The 10,527-nt window shown below is 45.6% G+C and overlaps 1 protein-coding gene across 1 annotated transcript; it reads right to left on the bottom strand.

Annotated features, from left to right (window-relative positions):
• Nucleotides 1–221: 221 nt before the first annotated feature.
• LOC109748469 (protein FAR-RED IMPAIRED RESPONSE 1-like) lies at nucleotides 222–1,972 on the bottom strand. The gene is made up of 4 exons (XM_020307492.1): nucleotides 1,803–1,972; nucleotides 1,158–1,379; nucleotides 988–1,055; nucleotides 222–844 (listed from the first exon to the last, which is right to left on the bottom strand). Exons 1-4 carry the CDS (start codon nucleotides 1,970–1,972, stop codon nucleotides 222–224), a joined length of 1,083 nt encoding a protein of 360 aa, XP_020163081.1.
• Nucleotides 1,973–10,527: the final 8,555 nt, after the last annotated feature.

The raw sequence follows: 10,527 nt of genomic DNA, 5'->3' as shown, positions 1-10,527 counted from the left end.
CAGGAAGCAATGACAGTTTTTGTTCATATCTTTATTCAAACTTCAGCTAATACACTCGATAGGTTCAAAGTTTCTGCATCAAAACCATACCCATTACAAACCACAACAAATATCAAATCTTAAACATGTTCTGATCAACTTTTTACACCAAAAACACACTACTTGGTAACATACCAGATATCGCTTATTCTCAAACTGAAACAAACTTTGCATAAGAGGATTTATAGTGTCAGCTCCGTCTGTCGCCTAACTTTCTCCAACTCCTGCTTCTGCCTCTGCCTCTCAAGCGCTAGATATGGGCAAGTTCTCTTGTCATGCCAATCCTCTTTACAGTACGAACACAGACCCTTCTTCTTTCCTTTTTGCTGCGCCTTTTCCTGCCGAATCTCCACTAGGGGTTTCTTCCTCTTCTCTTTATCTTTTGGTCTACCTTTTTTCACAGATTTAGGAGGATTTTTCACACTGCTACAAGCTACTAGTTCTTCATTTGGTGCTTCTGACACTGGCATACCACCAGACAACCTCCACTTCCATACTAGGTTGCTTAAATCATCCACTCCACCGGCAACAATCTTGAATGTTTCCGGACCAAAACATGCATCCGAAGCAAGGGTACACATCCGAATGCACAATTCATTGTACCTCAAAGTATTTGTTTCTGGTACATCTGAAGAGAAGACATTGCTTCTTGCAGGTCTAACGATTGCTTCCTCAGACCATCTATACAACAAATACTTCTCTGGTATTACTTGCACATTAGTATGCACCATGAGCTTCAGAATGTGATGATATAAGATCCAATTCGTGTGGAATCGGTTGCATGAGCAGTCATACGAGTTGTCATCTGGGTCAACAACAACCACACGGATTTTAGTAGAACTTGGATCGCATTGTCGAACCTCAAACTTAAATTGATTACCTTCAATCGGATTAATCATCAAAGTTGTTGTTTCCTCCATCATTTCTCTGAACTTTCCAAAGGCAGACCTGGTGTAAAACTTTGACGCTTGCTCCTATATCTTGTACCTAGCAAAATAAACATTACCAACTTAGATCTGATTACAGAAGCATGAACACAACAATACAGAAGCAATCTCACAGTACTGACGATGCTTCTGGAATCAGTTATGGAAATTGAATAAAATATCCTTCCTTACCTCAACCACAACGTTGGAACCGTCGCCTCGCCGAGGAAGCCAGCATTGTCCTCCCGGTCTAGCCTAGTTTCCTCAATGTACTCGTACTGCTTCATGAATTGCCACACCGAGTCGTGAGGGTGCACAAGCTTCTTGAAGAATGAGTTCAACCCTTCTGATCTGCCGGTCGTTCTAGTGAAGGGAAAGAAATTCTTTTTAAAGTACGCCGGTGCCCAAGTTTTTCTGCATTCCCACATGTTAATCAGATGTGTGTGCTCAACAAGCTCATGGTTCAACACCATCTGCTTCCATGCTTCCTCAAATTCTTCTATGGTGTCCGTCCCATTCACACAATAATAGAATTCTTCCTCAAAATCCTCTCATGTCCGAAACAACATACTAAGTTTTTCCTTCGCGATCTTCAGCACATGCCACTTGCAACATCTGTGTATTATACCTGGAAACACCATACCAATAGCTGTCGCCATCGCTTGATCTTGATCAGTCATTATGCACCTAGGAGGATCATGACCCATTGCATCCATCCACCTCTCAAACACCCACTTGAATGTCTCTATTTTTTCATCCGGAAGCAACGCACATCCTAACATCACCGTCTGCATGTGGTTGTTGATCCCCATGATGGGTGCAAATGGCATATCGTACCTGTTCGTACATAACGTAGTGTCAAAGAAGACGTAGTCTTTGAATTTCTTGTATGCCTCCTGGGTCCGTCCATCTACCCAGAAAGGTGCCCTCGCTGCTTTGTTCTCATCTTCCAGCTTCGCATAATAGAACCGGGGACTCTCTACATGAAGCTTCTCAAAATACTCCATCGTTTTTGCCATATCATTTAAAGACACCTCATTTCTCATCTTAGTTCGAATGTTTGCAACATCTCTGTCAGTGTATCATAGGTTGCCTAGTTTCCCATGCAAGTCTCCAAGTGTAGACATGATCAATGCGGTTGGTATGTTCCGATTATGCAGTGTCTTGAGAAACATGTAGTCCTCATACGGCACCTTCCTATGAGATCTGTAGAACCTCATCCACTCTTCCCTAATCATCATTGGGTGTGTATGTTGCTCCTCAAAAACTGAGACTTCCCATTTTCCATTCCTCAACAACACGGCCATCCGTGCTCTGCATTCATGCCTATTAACCTTGTTCCTGCACCGTTGCTGAGCAACCTTCTTATTACCAAAATCTGGTTCTTTGTTTGATGCACTGCCATCTTCATCTATTGCATCATACCATTCAGGATCACAACCTCCTTGTTTTCCTCCAACCTGCCCTTTCCCCCCTCTTGCATGAACACACTCAAACTCTCTCCTGATTACGTGGTCACACCCCTTCTTCTGTGTCCTCTTTGTGTAACAAATCCTAGTGCCAAATCCAAGCTTCTTTGCATACTTATTATAAACCTATTGTGCTTCCTCGATGGTGTCGAACACTTGTCCTACATATGGCGTAGCTGGTCGAGGAGTAGTTGCTTCATCAACAAATGGCATATACACGTCCCCTTCGATGTCATCCATGATTTCATTCTGCATAGATAAATACAATTTAGCATCGACATTTGCATCCACAAACATGCTCCTAAATTCTTTTATCTCCAACAGATTTCTACAATTTGGGTCAATGATTCAATCCCAACCATTGCATCCTATAAATATTGGGGGAATATAGGAAATATAAACTACATACTCCAATGAATTACGCAGGTAATTTCAGCGGATGATGCACGAAGAATAACATTGTGCCAACCCTCACGCTACACACTAGCACATATCTGAAACTTGACAGTCACATATAAGCTTCCAGCAGGCATTCATTTTGCATCATGGAGGAACACATCATGCTTCTACCTACGTATCATCATATTATTCATAAATCTATATCAACAATCCCAAAATATGTGTTCAGAACGAGAGAAACTTGCATCCACAACGACCTCCCATCACAACGACCACAGAACTCGACAAAAATCAACAAAAAATCGCTAAAACCTTTATGGAAATTGTTCATCTTACCTCTTCATCTCCATTGTTCACAACCGGTGGATTCTGGTAAGGCAGATCAATCCCGGCTGCAGAACCCCCTACTGCTTCTGAATTCATGCCCGGAGACGAAGCACGACGCCAGTTTGCATCAGAGATCCCACGATACTCAATTTCGCGGCTGAGATGCACCATTTTTGCAACTACGGGCGGGAAGCATTCGCGCCAGGAAATAGATTATGCAAGACAGGATCCAGCGAGAACAAAGCCAGAGGGAGGAAGGCGTACGTCCAGGGCGTGCGTTTAGGATGCAGTAATTACCTGCATGGAAGCACTTAATTAACGCTCATTAAACCACCTATGCGAGGGGCCTGCTACCAAATCGGATGGACCTGATTATCTTCATCGTACGGTCCTACAGTGGTCTAATGGATGCATCCCTGCTGTAGTCTGATGCCTAGTTGTCGCCTTATTTATTAAGACCGTGTGCGTTAGACCGTGCCATGCTTCAGTTAAGCAGCAAAGCAATAGAAAATAAACCAAAAAATATACATACTGCCACACGCCCCGTGTACCGTGCGAGTAGGCGTGAGTTGGCAGGACACATGCGAGCAGTCTACCACGCAGGCATACCAGGAGGCGTGCGTGCAGGTGTGCGTATTGACGGGGAGGCGTGCGAGTAGCTGTGTGAAATGATGGTAGGAATGGCAGAAGTCCGTCGCGCAGGCTCATCGGGAGGCGAGACAACTTTTGACCGCAGTCTGCCTCGCTCCCACTAGTCCGTATTAATTGTGCACCCGATCCGCCGGCCATAATAGGCGGCCGCACCCCCGGTCCACAGTGGTCACCAACGTCTGGACTCTGGAGTGTATGAGGATGCTGTTGAAGCGCGCCATCGGAGGGAGTTGCGACGCCGGGGCTAGTGAAGCACCCGCGCAACGCGTGAAGCTGGGCACAGAGGTTGTCGTCGCCGCCGACGAGGTCTCGCGTGGGCAGCAGCACGACCTTGACTTTGTCGGCGCCGTCGTGCCCCCCCCCCCAGCTGGAGCCGGAGGTCAACAGCAACTCTGGCAACAACTGCGACTCAGAGGAAAACCGGTTAGTCATCTATATTTGTGCGGCAAACATATCATGTGTTTTCTCTGGTTAATCCCCCCCCCCTCGCGCCTCTATAATTTTTCTGGAATACAAATCCTATGGTTATGTTCTCTCAGTCCATGAAATTAGAGTAATTAAGATCTGTTAGATGCACGTCGTATATTGATTGTTTGAATGTTAACCGTATAGAGTTAGTGATCAATTGTTTGTTTTGTACAAATGATTTTTGCTAATAATCCGACTAGGGTTAGCTTGCGTGCTAATAACTTGTGGCCAGATCTTGAGAATTGATTTTTAATGTCCTACATATATGTTTGTGCCTTTTTTCATCCTGATCTTGAGAATTTATTTCGAATGTCCTACATGTTATGCCATTTTTTTTCTTTCAGATTGGTATGTACACAGATGAGGCTCCGGCCAGCGCCGCCGCCGGATGTAGATCTTGGACCCGGCTGTGCGGCCAGAAGCGGCCCCCCTGGACTTGAGGAACCAGTAGAATCTCCGGCGGACCGCATCAGCGATCTCCCAGACGACATCCTTGGGGAGATCATCTCCCTTCTTCCCACCAAGGATGGCTGTCGCACACAAGTCCTCGCATCTCGGTAGCACACTCTGTGGCGCACCGCGCCTCTTAATCTCGACTGTCGTCAGCTATCTGTCGATGATGATTCTGAACTCCCCGGAGCCATCATCTCCTCCCATGAGGGCTCCGTTCAATGCATCTGCATCCCGGCATGCTACCTGCTAGACTGTAACACCCCGGATGTAACTTCCCTCATTTGTAACTCTAACTCTTGTCATTTTCGGCTATGTGCTATGAGATTCCCTTCGTGGTTGGGTTTTTTTCTTCATTTTGCATTTTGTTCTTGTCATGCATTTCTTTTCATGTCATCATGTGCATCACATTTGCATATGTGTTCGTCTCATGCATCCGAGCATTTTTCCCGTTGTCCGTTTTGCAATCCGGCACTCCTATGTCCTCCGATGTCCCCTTTTGTCTCATTTCCGTGTGCGTGTGTTAAACGTTCTCGGAATGGACCGAGATTTGCCAAGCGGCCTTGGTACACCACCGGTAGACCGCCTGTCAAGTTTCGTTCCATTTGGAGGTCGTTTGATACTCCAACGGTTAACCGCGTAACCGCAAATGCCTCTTTGGTGTGCAGCCCAACACCCCTCCAAAACAGCCCAATAACCCATCCAAACCCTTTCCATGCTCTTGGTCGTTCGATCACGATCGTGTGGGCGAAAACCGCACCTCATTTTGGACTCTCCTAACTCCCTCTATCTATAAATAAGTGCACCCCGTCCAAATCCGGATCCCGGAACCCTAAAAATCCTCCCCGCCGCCACCGGACACGTCCGGCCGCAGCCGGACACGTCCGCCGTCGTCCGCCCGCTCCCACTTCGCAGCCTGCGGGCCCGCCGAAGCCCGCGGCCGCCCCCCGCGGCCCGCTCGCCCTCGCCCCGCGCGCCCGCGCCGCTCCGCCGCCGGCCACCGCCCCGCTGCTCGCCGCCGGTCGCCGCCGCCGCTCCCGCCGTCGCCCGCCGCCGTCCGCCCGCGCCGGCGCGCCCCTCCTCCGGCGTCGCCCTCCACCGTCCTCGCCCGCGCCCGCCGGCCGTCGCTGCCGCCTCCCCGCCGGCGAGCCCGAGCTCGAGCTCGGCCCGATCCCGATCTGGATCCCGGAGGTTGACTTTTCATCGCATCATAACTTCTCATCCGTAGCTCCGTTTCGTGCGTGTAATATATCAAAATGTTCATCATGAGATGCTCTTTATTTTGTTCCATTGTGTCATGCTCGTTTGAGGCCATATTGATGCCCAAATCATCGTTGCGAAAGTGTTATATGATGTTAACTGCTGTCTGTTAACAGAACTTGATGATTTGTCATTTTTGTTACATTTTGTGTGTGCATCCTATGAGCATGATGTCTACATGTGTTTTGTTAATCTCCATGTTATCTTTACAGTGGTGCAAGCCTTGTATTTTAATATGCTCTGTAGTGAGTGCATCAAGCTTGCAAAAGGGGCTACATGATGTTGCTGATTTCAGGGACTGTTCTGCTGTTATTTTTATGCCATGCAAACTTGTTGCTACCATGAGATCCATGCATTTTTAGAGGTAGTTCAGTAAGGGTGTTTTGTAGCTATGATTATACTCTATCCATTTATGCCTTTGGTTGCAATTATAGAGTGCTCTAGCATGTCTTAAGCTTGCTCTACTTTGCTATAAAATGTTTCTGGCAGATTGTTTACATGTTATTCAATTTTGCCACGGTTGTTGCTAGTGATCCATGCATGCTATGAACTTTCTCTTGCTATTATTATCTACATAAACATGTCATATTGCTGGTAGTATACTTGTCTTGTCATGCAAGGCTTTGTGATGAGTGATTTGAACTCGCAAAATTGCCTTCATGTTGCTGTTTATGCCATGCTATCTAATTCTGAATCTGTAACGAAACTTGCTATGTTTACATGGGTGCCATTATATCTTCTGTGCTTTTTTGGCTCATGATCAGTAAAGGAATTTTGTTCTATGCATTTAGTAGATTCATGCCATGCCTTGTTTTGCTATGATATGTTTCTGTAGCATGTTGTTTGCTTGCTCTAAACATGGCTTCCTGATGTTAATTCCTGGCATGTTAGTATTTTCACCAAGTCTGTGAATCTGATATCTTTTGCACTTTTGCCATGCTTGTTTGAACCTGTTCTGGTGTGATTTAGCCGTAACTCAGTGTCCATGTTTTGTCAAGAATCTTGAGTACATCACTTCCATATGCTTTGTTGTTATGTTGGAGTGCAGTAGCTTAGTTTCTTGTTGCTTTCTAGATGGTATCATGCTGTTAATCGCAAAATTGTGCCTTTCTTGTTTTGCTTGTCATTTGCAAACCGTGCATCCGTTTTCGGTGATCTTTATATCGATTTCAACCGAAATAATCTCATCTTTCCAGCGGCATACTTGGTTTGACAAGTTGATGCCTTGTTCATCATTTTTCCTTCCGGAGCACGCATATGCATTGCATATCACATCTCGCATATCATGCCATGTTTTGCATCATGTTGCTTGATCATTGCACCGATTTGATCGTTGTTCCATTGCTTGTGTTCTTGCTTTGGGTAGAGCCGGGAGACGAGAACGTGAACGAGGAACCTGTTGAGAACGCTTTCGAGGATCAAGTTTTCGACAACGCTGAGAACTTTGCAGGCAAGATGACCATACCTTCGAAATCACTTCTATCTTTGCTTGCTAGTTGTTCGCTCTATTGCCATGCCGCGCTACCTACCACTTGCTATATCATGCCTCCCAAATTGCCATGAACCTCTAACCTTTGTCACCCTTCCTAGCAAACCATTGTATGGCTATGTTACCGCTTTGCTCAGCCCCTCTTATAGCGTTGCTAGTTGCAGGTGAAGTTGAAGCTGGTTCCATGTTGGAACATGGATATTTTGGGATATCACATATTACCTCTTATTTATTTAATGCATCTATATACTTGGTAAAGGGTGGAAGGCTCGGCCTTATGCCTGGTGTTTTGTTCCACTCTTGCCGCCCTAGTTTCCGTCATACCGGTGTTATGTTCCTTAATTTTGCGTCCCTTACACGGTTGGGTGATTTATGGGACCCCCTTGACAGTTCGTCTTGAATAAAACTCCTCCAGCAAGGCCCAACCTTGGTTTTACATTTGCCTACCACCTATACCTTTCCCTTGGGTTTTCGCGAGCCCGAGGGTCATCTTTATTTAGCCCCGGGCCAGTGCTCCTCTGAGTGTTGGTCCAACCTAGAGCCCCTTGATGCGTCACCTCGGGGAAACTTGAGGGCTGTGTATGGATTGCTTATCCGGTGTGCCCTGAGAACGAGATATGTGCAGCTCCTATCGGGATTTGTCAGCACAGTCGGGTGGTCTTGCTGGTCTTGTTTTAACTTGTTGAAATGTCTTGTAACCGGGATTCCGAGACTGATCGGGACTTTCCGGGAGAAGGAATATCCTTCGTTGACCGTGAGAGCTTATGATGGGCTAAGTTGGGACACCCCTGCAGGGTATAAACTTTCGAAAGCCATGCCCGCGGTTATGTGGCAGATGGGAATTTGTTAATGTCCGGTTGTAGAGAACCTGACACATGACTTAATTAAAATGAATCAACAGCGTGTGTAGCCGTGATGGTCTCTTTTCGGCGGAGTCCAGGAAGAGAACACGGTTTTGTGTTATGCTTGAACGTAAGTAGTTTCAGGATCACTTCTTGGTCATTTCTAGCTTCGCGACCGCGTGCTGCTTCTCTTCTCGCTCTCTTTTGCGTATGTTAGCCACCATATATACTTAGTGCTTGCTGCAGCTCCACCTCATTACCCTATCCTACCCATAAGCTTAAATAGTCTTGATCTCGCGGGTGTGAGATTGCTGAGTTCCTGTGACTCATAGATTCTACCAAAACAGTTGCACGTGCCGACGATGCCAGTGCAGGTGACGCAACCGAGCTCAAGTGGGAGTTCGGTGAGGAACTTGGTCGTTACTATGTTTCGTTTCCTGATGATCAGTAGCGGTGCCCAGTTGGGACGATCGGAGATCTAGCATTTGGGGTTTATCTTCTTTTTATTTGTATTTGTCCGTAGTCGGACTATGTGTGCACTCTGGATGATGTATGTTTAATTTATGTATTGTGTGAAGTGGCGATTGTAAGCCAACTCTTTATCCCATTCTTGTTCATTACATGGGACTGTGTGAAGATGACCCTTCTTGCGACAAAACCTACAATGCGGTTATGCCTCTAAGTCGTGCCTCGACACGTGGGAGATATAGCCACATCGTGGGTGTTACATAGACATACCCTGCACGGTGGTCGCCTGGCTGACATCCCGTCAATTCGGAAAACTCCAGCAGCTTGAGTTCTACCATGACTATGTATGTAACATACCACGAACCGATGTATCTGTGCCCTCACCATCGATGTCCATCTCGTGGTTTTCCTCCTCTCTCCACACCGCCACCTTCGCCAGGTGCCATCTAGCAGACAATCTGGTAAAAATGCTTCGACTCCCACTGCTAAAAAAACTTGCGCTTGTGGTGGTTGATCTGTCGGAGGCCGCACTGCACAGAATCATCCACTCGAGCTGCCCTGCCCTGGAGCGCTTGTTGCTTGTTTTTGGAATTGAAATTCGTATTTGTTGTCTCAAATAAAGTCACCCCACCTTGTAAGAACGGGAATTTCTTTTTTTGGACATGATCTCATCATCGAAGATGCCCCTTCACTTCAAAGGTTGCTCCTTGATTCTGTTGTAGTATCTTCACAAATAACTATAGTCTCTGCGCCTAAACTGGAGACCTTGGGTGCAATTCGTGATCCTTTTAGATGGTTCAAGATGATGTTTCGCTCCACACCTATTGAGGTATTATATATTATTCACGTAAACTTTTGTACTCTGCTTTTTCCATTTGTGCACATAAGTTAAATATCATCTTGGAGTACACTTTTGGTACAAATATTATGTTCTATGCTCAATGAAGAGCTTGTCCATCATATCAGCGGTGGTGGATTCTGTCAAGACCTTACATATCAGTATGTGGTGTTTTGATCTGAACATGATTATTGGCTTGCTGCAATGCTTTCCATGTCTAGAGAATTTGTATATAAAGGTGATGATTTCACGCACACTAAAAGCCCATATATAATGCACTATAATTAATCGTTCAGCTATCACTCTTTCAACATAATCTTTTTTAGACATTAATTGTTTTCAATCTTCATCTCTATTTAGGCACTAACACATGGACGAGAAGGTATAACCAATCGATGGTTCAAAAAGCACCAGGATTTTCTCAGATCTCATGACATTCATTTGAAGATAGTAACGCTGGAAGGATATGCATCCAACAATGCAAACACTAGCTTTGTCACATTCTTCATGTTGAATGCGAGGGCACTATTGTCCGTGAGGATTAAGTTTTTTGACAACAAATTTCTTACGGTTGCAAGTGTTGAGCAGCATAAAAAGAAGTTTCAGGTGGACCTAAGGGCTTCTGATCGTGCTCGGCTTCTATTTACAACAGCTTGTCATCATGGACCAGTAGAATTTCTGGGCTGGGATCTTGATTTTATGGATAAGACCGATCCATTTGACTGTGACTGCCGAAAACTTTGGTTGAGTTAGATGTCATTGTCCTGTTCAATTTGGATTTTGTCTAAACCTGATGAGCAATTAATCCTTGTGGTTTTGTACTGTTTGTTAGCTGGAGTTATATATTGTTGCCCTTTTCAACTCGGCTTTGACCCATATTTTCTTTCATACTGGGCCAATG

The sequence above is a fragment of the Aegilops tauschii genome, chromosome 3, assembly GCF_002575655.3.
Source record: "Aegilops tauschii subsp. strangulata cultivar AL8/78 chromosome 3, Aet v6.0, whole genome shotgun sequence".
In the NCBI taxonomy this organism is placed as follows: Eukaryota; Viridiplantae; Streptophyta; class Magnoliopsida; order Poales; family Poaceae; genus Aegilops; species Aegilops tauschii.
The sequence above is the reverse complement of the archived record's forward strand: the minus strand, read 5'-3'. Positions and strand labels throughout refer to the sequence as shown.